This window comes from Syngnathus typhle, linkage group LG5 (assembly GCF_033458585.1).
Source record: "Syngnathus typhle isolate RoL2023-S1 ecotype Sweden linkage group LG5, RoL_Styp_1.0, whole genome shotgun sequence".
Taxonomy (NCBI): Eukaryota; Metazoa; Chordata; class Actinopteri; order Syngnathiformes; family Syngnathidae; genus Syngnathus; species Syngnathus typhle.
Genome location: NC_083742.1, coordinates 11,579,031 through 11,592,748, shown reverse-complemented (window position 1 = coordinate 11,592,748; position 13,718 = coordinate 11,579,031). Strand labels below are relative to the sequence as shown.

The 13,718-nt window shown below is 38.5% G+C and overlaps 2 protein-coding genes across 6 annotated transcripts; one reads left to right on the top strand and one right to left on the bottom strand.

Moving 5' to 3' along the window:
• Nucleotides 1-918: 918 nt before the first annotated feature.
• Nucleotides 919-8,418, bottom strand: atp6v0a2b (ATPase H+ transporting V0 subunit a2b). 4 transcript variants are annotated; one of them, XM_061278645.1, is made up of 21 exons: nt 8,284-8,418; nt 7,868-8,128; nt 7,633-7,711; nt 7,085-7,182; nt 6,874-7,011; nt 6,625-6,722; nt 6,293-6,419; nt 5,987-6,069; nt 5,821-5,914; nt 4,797-5,009; nt 4,427-4,577; nt 4,155-4,294; nt 3,916-4,073; nt 3,722-3,812; nt 3,402-3,520; nt 3,109-3,319; nt 2,769-2,888; nt 2,567-2,686; nt 2,363-2,480; nt 1,910-2,081; nt 919-1,825 (listed from the first exon to the last, which is right to left on the bottom strand). In XM_061278645.1, exons 2-21 carry the CDS (start codon nt 7,982-7,984, stop codon nt 1,723-1,725), a joined length of 2,550 nt encoding a protein of 849 aa, XP_061134629.1. In that variant the 5' UTR covers nt 7,985-8,128; nt 8,284-8,418; the 3' UTR covers nt 919-1,722. The 4 variants fall into 4 exon arrangements, with proteins under 4 accessions (XP_061134629.1, XP_061134630.1, XP_061134631.1 ...); XM_061278646.1 differs by having other exon boundaries at nt 7,868-8,011; nt 8,155-8,414; XM_061278647.1 differs by having other exon boundaries at nt 7,868-8,008; nt 8,155-8,414.
• A 430-nt stretch (nt 8,419-8,848) lies between these two features.
• On the top strand, nt 8,849-13,686 carry tctn2 (tectonic family member 2). 2 transcript variants are annotated; one of them, XM_061278648.1, is made up of 18 exons: nt 8,909-9,354; nt 9,463-9,576; nt 9,656-9,726; nt 9,832-10,027; nt 10,109-10,209; nt 10,284-10,480; nt 10,566-10,683; nt 10,763-10,916; nt 10,995-11,072; nt 11,138-11,260; nt 11,541-11,615; nt 11,690-11,785; nt 11,899-12,016; nt 12,090-12,193; nt 12,297-12,438; nt 12,513-12,656; nt 13,171-13,259; nt 13,344-13,686. In XM_061278648.1, exons 1-18 carry the CDS (start codon nt 9,291-9,293, stop codon nt 13,481-13,483), a joined length of 2,124 nt encoding a protein of 707 aa, XP_061134632.1. In that variant the 5' UTR covers nt 8,909-9,290; the 3' UTR covers nt 13,484-13,686. The 2 variants fall into 2 exon arrangements, with proteins under 2 accessions (XP_061134633.1, XP_061134632.1); XM_061278649.1 differs by lacking the exons at nt 13,171-13,259; nt 13,344-13,686 and having other exon boundaries at nt 8,849-9,354; nt 12,482-12,601.
• The last annotated feature ends 32 nt before the right edge of the window (nt 13,687-13,718 follow it).

Sequence of the window (13,718 nt, the reverse complement as noted above, 5' to 3'; positions counted from 1 at the left end):
GGCACGTCTAATAATAAAGAAATGTTCAGATCATGCATTAAAAAATCTGAAAAAAATGGACACTAATATTAGAAATAAGTGTTTTTGTGTGGTCGAATCAGATTACTAAAAATAAAAAAGGAAACTGTCTGGATTAAAATGATGTGGTGCTGGACCGGACCCTTAAATTGATATTTTATTGGGCAAACTTTTGAGGCAATCATTGTAATCAAATGATTTGTGTGACTCCCAAAAAGTCACTCGTGTACCCGATGACAGATATTTTGCTCGGTGCCTTCCCCCGACATATGTGTTGTGTTATTTGTTTAAACTTCAATGACACTTAATATACTTGATTGAGACAAATAATTATTTATCCATATGCAAAGTGTCATACTGTTGCCGAATTAATTAAATAGCAAAATTATCTTACAATAGGTGCAAAAATAACTTTATTAAATCCTTCTTAACAAATTATCTAAATTAGTTCAGCATTCTCCAAACATTTTATATTATCGTACATTATGTAAAAGTGACAGTTTTACACAAATTTCGAGAAGGTTGGAGTGTTTCTACTAACATTAACACAAATGGCAAAATAAACATGGGATTAATGACTATAACAACATTTGTCTTATACAACTGGTAAATGCCAGAGAACGTGGGACGGCAAATAAGTGTAAATAAACAAATGCAGCCCTCCGGATTTTCAGAGGTCAGTTGTAATAACCTACTTTTTAACACACTGTACTGCAAATGCCATACTTCACTGAATAATGATCCTATAATCACGTTTGATAAAGTGCCGTGCCATGACTGTTAACCACTCATTGAAGCTGTAATAAAATTCACTTATCCCTGCATAGAATGCGAGATTGTGCAGTAATTGGAAAATACTAAGACGACAATATGAATCTATTCAGTAAAAAAAAAAAAATCAACTGTGCATTATCTTTAATTGTGAAGCATTTTTAAATGTGAATAAATTAAAAATCCTGTAAAAGTATCAACACATCATTTTACATCGTTCAGATTTACATTTTTCATTTACAAACAAAAAATCTATTTATACATATATATCACATCGTATGTCGCGTTTTGGTATCAGAAAACGAGAAGACAAGTCTAAGTAAAGGCTTCTATGGTGTTATTTGGTTGTATTAAGGCAAGCAGTGCAATAAAAGGCTGAACTTCTAATGAAGGCTTGCTTTCTACCACGTGCATGGAAATCAAACATTCCAAAACCTAAACTTCTGAGAAAAAAAAAAAAAGATGAACTGAACAAATACAAATAAAAAAAATTATACTGTGGACCAAATACGAAATGTGGGTGGGAGATGCAAAGATGCTTCGCTTTTATAAATAACAAATCCTAGCTAATCTAACAAGCCTTATCTGCACATACACTGTGCTCATCAATTCTCTACTTTTAATCCTCTTCAACTATCTACTACAGAAGTGCTTTCTAATACATGACACTAACAATACATTTTGGCACAATAAGAAAATTTAAATTGCAAATGAAATCAATAAATGTTCTCTAAAGTGAACATAACAGCCACTGTGCATACTGCATACTGATAAAACAACAGTACAATGAACAAATTGGCAGTGTTGTGGTCCTCTTAAAAGTTCAATTCTCTTGGGAAAATGATAAGAGGGGTGAGGGTGAAATCATTCAATGAAATCACTGGAATAATCACATCTTGGCTGTTTAAATCCAACAAGAGTATGTCCTTTACTTCACAGTAAACCTTCCTGTTCAAAGCTGGAGGGGAGGAGCGCGAAGGAAAATGGATAAAACTTGACTCCAGTTCCACTGTAGAATTTATTCTGAAACTCCACCCTGAGTGAGGAAAAAATGTGATAGATTAAAAAATATTTAATAAGGCACATGTGAGTGTTTCATGCACTGGAGAGAGCAACTTACCAGTGCAGTCGAAGGGCATGGAGGAAAGCAGACAGGCCTTCCATCACCAGCAGGATGGACACGGTGAGAACGGCAAACAGGCCGAACACCGGCACTAAGAATAACACCCCAAGAGTCGATTCCATTCGTAGTCCTACCCGCATCACCATGGCCCAAAGCACCTCAGATAGCTCTGTGTGCAAAAAAATAATTATACAAAGTATGATAATGTGCAATGACTATACTTGTGGGATTCAATGAAATATATATTTAATTACAGGCTTTGTAATTGAGTTAAACAATTAGCAATGTTCAATCCAAATTGATCTTGGATAACAAAAACATGCAGACAATGCTAAAATTGTTAGTATGTCACTCTTAATGAAAGAAAAGAAAGAAAAGAAACCAAGGCACATCAAGGAGTGATAGGTAACCTGCACTGCCTGTGGCTAGTCTACAAGGCTTCATACTTACGGGCATGTGCTAGACTCAGAGCCCAGAGCCTGAGGTAAGAGGCTGTATTGGAAACGCAGCCCAAGCAGTACTCAATACTGTGGATGGCCTGGTGCAGGAACTCATCAGCAAAGTCAAACTGTTTTGACAACAACAAATTATAGCTTATTGGTTGCGCCAATATTTGATTAGCGTATGATAAACTGACAATGCTGAGTGGCTGACCTTCTCTGTGTGCTGCTCCCCGCTTGAGGACAGCTCACTGTGACTGCTGCCTTCCTCCATGTCATGAGTTCCTAACGAGAAGAGCTCCTCTTCACTGCTACGACGCACGCGCTCATAGCCCTAAGAAAGAAGAGGTCACCAACTCAGATTTGCTTAAATATACTTTGAGCTATTTGGACTGTCAAAGAAGCACTTTACTCACCCTGTACAATCTAAGCCGATGACTTCCATTGTGGAGCCAATAGAGGTAAAGTGGTTTTCCTAGGAATAGGACAGGCACTGACAGCAAAGCGATGACTAACAGAAATATCTGCAAGCCGCTCTGGAAACAACAAGAAAAAACATTTAGCTTCATTTATAAATATTTTTGTTTTCATAAATCAAATTCACGTACTTATTAACTAAAATTGGAGAATAGGAAAATTATTTTAAATAATTTGGACACACCAATAATGACTAATTATAACAGATGACTATTTTTATTAGTGTCAGCAGTATCAGTAACATTTGTTGGTAGAAAGGGGGAGACTTTTGTTCCTCACCTGTCCAGGGTAGAGGGGCTGCATTGAGTCACCTTGCATGAGGAACATGTTTATGAAGTGAATGAGAATGCTAGGAGCATGTCTGGAGTTCTTGGCAGAGAAGAAAAGCCACTTGTAGAGTATCATGAACACCAGGTAGCCAAAGAGGCACAGCAGGAACAAGATTTCAGGAAGAAAAACCAAGTACAAATTGTGCTTCCTCCGGAAGTGCCTGTTTTCATCAATAAACAAAAACAATTAATTCCTATAGTTTCATCATCTAATGTCAACTTTAGATAGGAAAAAAAACTTACAAGTGATTAAACGTGCTGAGGATCACCCCAAAGCTCATGTGAATGATGCCCAATATTATTGACATTTTCATCTTGTAGGAGTTCAGAAACGTAAGACGGTTTGAAGCCAGGTTCCAAATCTTGAATAAGACAAACATATTCATGTATTATACAAAAATAGCAAGCAGCACAAAGCAGCTCGAACTGGTGAAAACATGAAATCCCATCAAGTTACAAAGATGCACCAAGGTTTCGCGGATGGATACAAAATCATTTAACACCCTGAGATGTTACTTTAATATTTTATTAAGTGTGGTGAGACTTCAGTACTGTCCACTTACTGGGTCAATTCCAAGAGGGTAGGGGCCTCTGAACACTCCGGTTACATTTGGATCCAAAGTAAGGAAGCCATTCCTGTTGACATCCTGAGCACTATTTGGAGAAGATTAAACAAAAAACATTGTGAGTTGAAATCAAAATATTTGACTCCAACAGATCGTAGAAGCTTTTGTTCATTGCCTTTGTGATCACTTACTTCCACGCATTAGCTGTAAACATGGCTTTGACGCTCCATCCAGAACCAAAGATATTAATGGATTTAGAGAAGCAATCATTGTATATCAGGCCGGTATAAACGGAGAAGAGGCCCATCATTAGGATGATGTATCGACCCTCAAAAAAGGTGTTCCAGATCTGCGTGTGCACACCAAATCACCCAGTTACACGTCAGCCTCATCAGCAGTTACACTTCTGGGTGAAAAGAAATGTATCTACCTCATTCCTGGTGTTCTTAAGTTTGCGGTTGTTCTCACACAACACCATCCAAAAAGCAAAAGCAGCCATAAGAAGACCATGACCCATGTCTCCAAACATCACAGCAAACAGGAAGGGGAATGTAATGATTGTGAAAGGAGCTACAATAACGAATGGGAAACAATTAGGGGAAGAACAGCAATGTGGTGTAATTAACTCCAAAACTTTAGCGCAGTATATTTTTATCATACAAGGATTCCCTAAACATGGTAAATAAATATTTTCTCACTTACCAGGATTGACCTCTCTGTATGTGCCCACTCCATAGGCATCCACAATGTTCTGGAAGCCAACAGTGAATTTGTTGCACCTTATCAAAGTAGGGGGAGTGTCATTGGTGGGGATGCGATTGACAAAGGAAGGAACTGTTGATCCACTTTTCCTCTGTCAAACAAAATATGTACAATACATGTAACCAATCTTAAAGCGAACAGTGATGGGAGTAACGACATTGGTAATAGTGGCGACATTGCGTACATCAGTTGGAACAAAATTAAGTTTGAAAATGATAAGGAGAGAAAAAAAACGTAAACTGTATAAATCTTCCTAGTTCCACAAAAAAAATGAGAAATGAAGTCTATATTTGTTGATGAGTTTCTTTACCGATCCTTCCTCGAGTGCTCGTCTTAGGGTGGGAAGCTGATCAACAGGACACCAGACTTCAGCAATAAGACACTTGTTGGTGACATCAAAACTACACTGATTGAGAATGTAGTAGATGGCTTTCATCTTCTTGACCTGCACGACCCAAGTGTAGACCGATTCGGAGGCCTTGATCAGGACCTGCTTCAGGTAATCTTCCGTTCTATAAAGTACCTGCAAACAGCAACGAGACAGACTTTGAGAATATAGTTTCGGAAAATTACCAGCAAAAGGCCCACTACAGGTTGTTTATATTTTTATGATGGCGATACAAACACAACGTTGATATTTCCAACTACTTTACAAGCTTGAGCTAGAACAAAACCATTCAGAAGGGATAGAGTTCAAGTAGGTGTACAACATTTTGAGGGAAAAAAGGCGAGCCAGGATCTCATGCTGGTCATGTGCAAAGCAATTGGATTTTTCAGTCGTAGTTCTTAAAGCTAGCAATTGATTTACAAAGCAGTGACCCGTCCAGAGAAACTTTCCCGGCTCGCTAACTTGGAGGAAATTGGTTACTCGTTTCAAAGAGACTCTTTGTGGCTACTTTTATGTCTGTACCGGATTGTAGTGATGCGATATTTACTCATGCATCCTCTAAACACGCACATGGTCTAGATAGAATAGATCTTTATTTTTTTTTATTTAAAATAGGCTATCCATTCCTTGAAAATTAATTTCAAGTTATCTTGAATTTGAAGGACATGATCTAGTTAGATGTTTTTAAAACATTTTAAAATTGCTTGGAATGTGGCCTGAGTACTTTTTCCTTTTCAACATTTTCAGTCCATCTACTGTAGGCTGTTAACTGTGCCTCCTGACTTTTTTTTCTCAGAAGCAAGCACGTTAAGAGATATTTAACCTCTGCATATTACATTTTAACAAGATGACAAAAAAAAAAACAATGCATTTACAAGAAATACCTTAATCAATGACAACCAAACAAAATTTGCATTATGACACAGGGAAAAAACTGAGGACATACAGTGTTCAGGTCCTGAATGCGAGTACTTAGTCCTTGCACAACATCGTTCCTCTCCTCATTGCTACTGGGATATGGATACACATGACAGTGGTAGCTAGAGCAGAAAGAAAACAGGTATAACTTGGAGGAAGATCTTTCTTTTCGACAGCAAAACGTGTTATTTTACCAGTCACAGATCTTCTTCACTTTCTGGCCAATTTGTTCTCCCCAGTAGGAGATTAGGAACACCACACTTCTGATGGGCTCACCCTGTGAAAAAGCAAAAAGGCTTCATTAAGAATGTTAACACCGTACCATGACGAAGAAAGCCTCTCATATTAACACCAACGGACAATTCAGAATCTTCAATGAACCTAATGTGCATGTTTTAGGAATGTGGGAAAGTCCTGGAGTAGCACTAATACCTTTAGATTTTTTTTCTAATTAAAATGTGCAAGTTATAAAGCTGACAAAAGCCAACTGGAAAACCTACGGTGTCAGGATCTTTGAGATACTCCTCAACTTCGGCATAGCTGAGAATGGTGAAGCCTTTACATACTCTCCACAGCATGCGCTCAAAGGCCTCGATCTTTGCCCTCTGGATGAGCCCAGAGATAAAACTATGAGAATGAAAACAAGATTAATAAACAGCCATATTCCTATATATTATACCCTATATATTATACTATATATCTCCATATTCCACTTTGGATCACTCCCATTATTTCCATGACCATGTTTGTGTGTTCCAACATTCATACAGTAACTCAAACCTGCCCAACCCCTTATATAAGAGGTATGATAATACAAGCAAAGTCATCTTACCCCAGTTTGGCTCCTAGCCTCTGCATACTGCTGTAATCCATCACTGTGTCTTTTTCTAGGAAAGGAAACTCCTCATAAGCGGCTTGCGATGGCTCTCTCTGGAGGGAAAACAATACATCATCAATGTATGGGAGTAAAATTTATATAACAGCAGATTGGAATAGTCTGTACTGCATTCTAGTGTTGCATAAAAAATGAGAAAGGACATATGCACAATTCCAACTAGTACTACAGTATGACCCCACTTACATCAGTGCTTCTCTGCACAAAGTTGCAGGTGATACGCAGCATGTGTGTGTACTCTGTGAGCTCCAACAGGTTCTTTTGTAATCTCTCTTTATTCCTCATGACCTCGCCGAGCTCAACTTCCAGCCTCTGCAGTTGCTCCTGGAAGAACACATACAACCAATGTGATGTTGACCAGGAAAAGAAACATGTAACATCAAGGCTGTTAACATACCATTATACCCATCACGTGTTTCGGTAGAGGAGCCACTGGATTAACATCGTCGTCTGGCAATGAAATATCAGCTTTCTTGATTTCTCTCAACAAATAGCCTGTTGACAGTACATGGGACATTTTAAATCCTATATTGTGCTATTGTGTATTTGAGCAAAATCCTGTATTGTGCTATTGTGTATTTAAGCAAAATGTTATGGCCAGCCACACGAGTGACAAACAGTCACACAAGTGTTGCATCATTTTCTACGCTTCTCGACTGCGTAAAAGAGTTCAATATAGTGAAAGTCATCACATTCAACTCAACAAACACAGCATGGCATTTTTCATGACAGCAGTCATTGACTTTCAATTGAACGGAATGAGAAGACGCTCTGTTCTTTGCTCTACTATACAAGGGCTTTCTCCAGGCTTGGAAAGAAAAATCACGGCATTCATGCTTTTAATTTAAACGATTCATCACATAAAAGCAGAGATCGCATTACGATCACATTGGCTTCCTCTAAAAGAAAAGAAATAATTTGTATCACAGATCAATAAATACTTACCAAGGATCCTCTCCATCTCTTCACATCTTTTGATTTCATTGACGTATTTTCGTTGAAATGCATTAACACTGGGGTTAAGCTGCAACAGGAGACACACAAACATCAACAAAATGCAATCAAACATGGGGTTTTTCCTTTCATATTTTAATTTGGAAACAGATGCAAAGAACGGCAACAAAAAGGAGATCATGTATACATTTTTCTTGAACACAATCTAAATTGTTTCGGGACTTACATCTCTGAACTCGACAATGCCCAGTTCTCCAAGATCACCGATGCAGTCGTATGCTGATCCAGACTGAAGGAACAGTTGGGCCAAACACATTTCTTCACCCCGCAGCAGAGAGCTCATTTTGACAGCTTGCTGATCCCCTCTCTTCTGATAGTAGCAATTGTTAGCAAGCTAACAAACAGCTCAGCAACAGTTACCGTTCATTAAATTCCAGCAAAGGTCCCGCAATTTGCATCCTGTTCATCCGGTGTCATATTTGGAATCCTGTGATACAAATACACTTGACTTACTTGACGTTATCCATACACAGGTTCTCTCTGTCGTTATATCAGCTAAAGGCTAGATCATGATACGTCTTTGTTGATACTGGAGGAAGATAACTTCGTTTAAAAGAACAACTTCATCCGGCGAGCCCTTACATGTTTGGGTTACTACCAACCAGCAAGTAACTCACGATTTGCAATATCGTCATAGTTTCGAAAGTTTTAGCAGAGGACGCTAGTAGACTCTCCACGTCACTCTGTTTTGGAGTCTGCGCATTGAGCGGTTCAATGCTTGAAATGGGCTACACGTGACCGGGCCGATCGTACACAAAAGAATTGATGTGAATTGAGTTTTATTTTTGTGCCAAAAATACGACTGCAATTAAAAACACGAATTAAGCAAGAATCTGTGGATTAAAAACTTGAATTAAACTGCTGATCAAGCTAATGATTTAAAAACACGATATAACAGATGTACAACGTGTGAAAACGTTTACAAAATTACAATTGTTAGTTATGAATGAAATGCAGAGACGCAACGCATTCTAAAAGCGTCATATTAATATAACGTGTTTATGAAAAATTGGATCTTGAAAATAGTGCTGACGTATTTTGATTTATTTTATTTATAACTCTTCTTTTCATGCAACTATTATTTATTATTATTATTAGGATTTTATGATCTGAGGGGAAACGGGTGTTTTAAGCAAACTCACATACACTCTTACTAATTTTTGATATTTATTCCATCTATTTAAGCGCCTCTGAAACAGGGAGAACCGTTGAGAACCGGACGTACGTATAATTGAGCGCGCGGTTGCTTTATTATTAGCTACACATCCGTTGTCTCGGACAAATGTTGATGCTATTAATTTTCTATACACGGTAGAAATTTGCGCTAAAATTATTTATGTTTACCTCAACACATTGTTTTGCAACAACACAAATTGCCTTAGCATCGTGCTATCATACAAAAGTCGCTTACAAATTACGTCACGTTCGTTCCAGTCTTCCGTCGCTAAGTAACAGCGCAGAGCGACGCTCAACTCAAAAGTATCTTTAATCTTCAATCTTAGTCCGTTTGCGGACAGCACAGTCTATGTGTTCGATGACTATAGGAGTAAACTCTTAAATTTAAGTCTTCGCAAGCTGTTTTGGATACAATGGCCAAGGTGGTGGCTCTCCTATCTTTCCTACTGTTTTGTTGGGCGGATAGCAAAGAGCTCGGTAAGTAATGACATATCTAAGTTCAGTTTGTACATATGAACACGGCCGTTTAATGTTTTAATATACATCTAAAAGTCTAGTTATTAAAATGCATGCCATTGTCATCAGTTTTCCAACCATCGTCTATGATTGCCACTGGACCAAGAATCAAGGCATATTTACTGGGCAATATAAAAGACATCTCTCTGAACATGCGCACTGTATTTCCATCCAAATTAACAGGTACGAACAACAACTCCTTAGATATAACAATTTCTAAATAGGGGAAAACACTTGATCACTTTTATATGTCTATTGACAGGAAGTATTGATCCTCCATCGTGTGCATCTGAGGAAACATTGTGGAATGTGACAACGGAAGTTGTTGGAATGGTAATTCCTGAATTGTAATATATTGTCACTACACGCAAGCTGAAATTGAATGATTTTAAAAACTTGATGTACAATGACCCTCTTGTTTGATTTGTGAATCCACAGAATGCACTCCAGGTTAACATGAAGCTGAATAAAAGTCTGCATTTGTGCGGTGACAACGAAACAGACTGCTGCCCAAAGCCGCTGTGTGTCCTGGAGACGCTGCAGGTATCTGCCTGTGTGGGCAACACAGTTAAGGCATCATTGCTGATCCAAGTCAAGATTCATGCTCACTTGATTTCTGCTAATCCTGGATCTGGTAATTATAATGAATCTGCTAAGCTCTACATATCACGAGAGTCATCATTTTCGTTAAATGTCAATCTCCTTTCCATTGTAGCCAATCAAACAATCATCCCAAACCAAGTGTACGAACCTCTGGGCTCCTGTCCATGTGACCTCACTCCTCAGACATGCGATATCCGCTGTTGTTGTGACAAGGTACAAAAAAGGCTGATATAATACTGATTTGCGTCTCTATTTATCATTTTCTATGTTTACCTTTATTTCAACAGGACTGTTCACCTGAGGAGTTGAAGCTGTTTGATTTGCACTGTTTCCCAGGACCCTTTGGTGGACAGCTCCCTCCAGTTCCAGATTATCACTGCTCTGCACAGAGAGAGGACTCCCCAGACTGGTTTCCATTTCTGTGTGTCATCTCCCCACCCGAAAACAACCCATACCTGGGGCTATTCTATAATGGAGACACAATGTGGGGAAATGATTCAGTCATTGTTTTTAATATCTCATCATGTTATTTGTTATAAAAATCTGGTTTTGTCATTTAATTTGTTTAGAACGCCAAAGCCTCGCCCCTCCTTCCAAATGCCTGTTTTGTCTGCACCAGTTTTTAATATCTACAAACAAGGAAATCCCATTTTTACTATGGATGATCAGCTGTTCACTATTCCCCAGGTTAGTAATGTCTTTACGATTATTACGATTATTTCTTTGTGTTTGTGTTGCCAAAGCCTTTGCTGTGTTTTGCACACAGATGGCAATTGGACACTGTGTTTCCAATGCTCCTGTTGCCTTTTTGGAGAATTTTAGTTTCAAATGTTTGAACCTGCTGGATTCATGTCCAACCGATTTCCCTTTACAAACACGTCCGTCAGATTTGAGGGTTCAAGTGAACAATGGACAAGGAGGTTTGTAGTAGATCTCGGAAAACTGTAACATTGCATGTAAATATTATGGTTTGACTACATCATTTCTCTTTACTGTAGGTGATGTCACAGTAGAAGTCAGAGACGAATCGATCGGGGATTTGAGTAATTTCTTGTCAAATGCAGACATTACTCCAGGTACATATTACGTCGTACTAAATTGATTTGTGTCCTCTGTGATTAATTGATTTATTTTCCTGAAGATGGAGGCCTGGTGTGTAAGGATGTGACCTTGTCTTTGGATTACACATTCTACTGGAAAGGGAATCTCATCACAAATATCACCGTGATACGCTCTGTCGGGACAGTCATTCTAAATGGCCGCGGTACATGCTCATAACACAATTCTATCTAATCCTTATATTTTAGTGATGAGGGAAAATGAAGCTTCAATTTGCCTCCTGAACCACTTGTCTTTTTTATTCCTAAATGGCACTCTCTGTTCAACATAGGGCATAAAGCACATTGACTTGTCATTTCTTAAACTCCCTTATTTAAACCGACAGTGCCATCTAGAGGAGGCAAAAAATACAACCGCTTCATGGAACAAATTTGAAGCTTCATTCTATGAGGGCACTTTGTTCCCTAATCAGTTTCTCTTTGCAGTGAAGTTAACGACAAGGTATTCTGCTGTTTTCCTGACAAGAGATTATGTGGGAGACTCTAACTCGGGGAATCCAGGTGAGAGCACTTTATCCAGGGAACCGCTGAGATGTTTGTTTCTGTCAAGTTGTTAACGCACCAGCATGTGACAGGTTACCAAGTGGGAAAGCCCGTCATTGCTGGGATTAAGAGGACAGAAAATAATACTTTCTCTGTGCAGAGGACATCACTCAATCTCTGGAAACCAGGTGATGCGATCACAATTGGTTGGCTGATCTTCTATATAGTCAACAATTGAATGATAGCATTTTTTGTATTAAAATGGATTGACAAAGAACCAACTCTTTGTTGTGCTGTAAAGTGCGCGATGGGCTGTGTTCCACTGCTGAGAAACAACCAGTTCCGTTTGCTGTGAATTCAACATCAGGATGTCTTTTACTTGTGAGCCTACAAAATCTGACTCAGTGTGAGCTCCTGAGGTGAGATTCTCGACATGAACTAAGTACAAAAATATGTAGGGCATGTGCTCAGACGACGTAAAATGTCTTTCAGGGACACTGTTGGTTCTATGCAGGCAAACTTGATCACAGCCACGTATGCTGCAAAAAGTGGAAACCCGGATTCTGAAACAGAAGCAGACTGGATCAAAATAAGTTGTGAGTACACAGGAAGAACAAGCCCGTTAGATCTGCGGATGACTACATGAGCTCATGAAATGAACTACGTTTGCGCATTACTGTCGTGTCAACTGAATTTTAGATGGAAACTCAAGCACTTCGAAGGGAGATGGAGAAGGTTCTTGCAGCGGAATTCCATCCCATATCCACATCAACATTTGGAGTTTAGTTAATGAAACGACTGAAGGAAATGCTCAAAGGATGATCCAAGCTGTACAAGTGCAGTGAGTATAGAAATTCAGTTCATGCTGTAGACTATAAATATAGCTCGAGACTTCTTGTTTCTGACCATTTTTAGGTCCACACTGTCCACCTGGACATTAGATTGCGGAGGAGGTGATTTCGCCCCATGTGCAGATCCTGCAGAGGCAGAGATGTTTGAAGTGACCTCGTCAGTTACCTTTATCGACATTCCTGTCCGTACCGGACCTCCAAAAACCAGGTACTAATTATAATATCAAAACCGGCCGGACAAATGCTGATGCTAGTTTCAGCAATTTATTTAAAAATGCTCTAGGCCAGGTTATATTATCCGCCAACCTGTTCAGTATTCAAATGACCAAAATTTTTAGCTAAAACTGTTTAAAGTTTTTCTTACGTCACAGAGAAAATTTTCAAAAATTATTTTCAAAAGGTAATTTCATACCAAACTATTTAGATCATGTTAGATTTGTTTCCAGTTAGCATTACAACAATTTCACTTTTTTTTATTCTCTTTGTATTCAGGCATGTTTTGTTGGGGGTGCAGCTGATATATGGTTTATTTTTGCACAGATGTAATATTAAAATTACGTTCTTTCTTTTTTTCACGATGTATTGTTACTCTTCATTATGAAAGGTTCGGGGAGAATGCATGTGTATAATTTGCATGGTTGAATGCCTCAAATAACGTGAAGAACCACTGCTTTCGGTTGAGTTGAACTGGAATACTGTATATTACAATTTGTGTTTTTCAGGTTCCAAATAAATTTCACAGAGTATGATTGTGACAAGAATGATGTATGCTGGCCTCAACTCGCCTTCCCCTTGACCAAATATTACTCTGGTAAGACTAAAAAAAATATCTTTTTGTTACTTAAGATAACCCAAAATACGGTACACTTTTGTGTCTCTTTTGTTTTTCTTTTAGGTGAGCCACATTCTCAGGCTTTGGCTAAAGGCCTGATCTTGGTCTTCTTTTTCATCGCTGCTGCGGTTCTTGGGACTCCCTGGAGGCAAATCCGGCAGGCATGGAATAATTCCTGTCGCACTGTAATAGAGGATTCCTGAAGAGACACTCGTTATAGTTATGTACAGTATTTAAGAAGAACAGTGTGGGTTCACTCTTTAGATATATTTGGTAAAACTTGCTATGTCCACACAGGCCAGAAATTCGTACATGTCAATGTTCTTACAACTGCTGGTTCATGTTTATATTGTGTATAGCTGTTGTTACACTCTTTTGTTATAAAATAAAAAAAATGTTTAATATTTCTGTGGATCAATACGTACTTTCACATCGGGT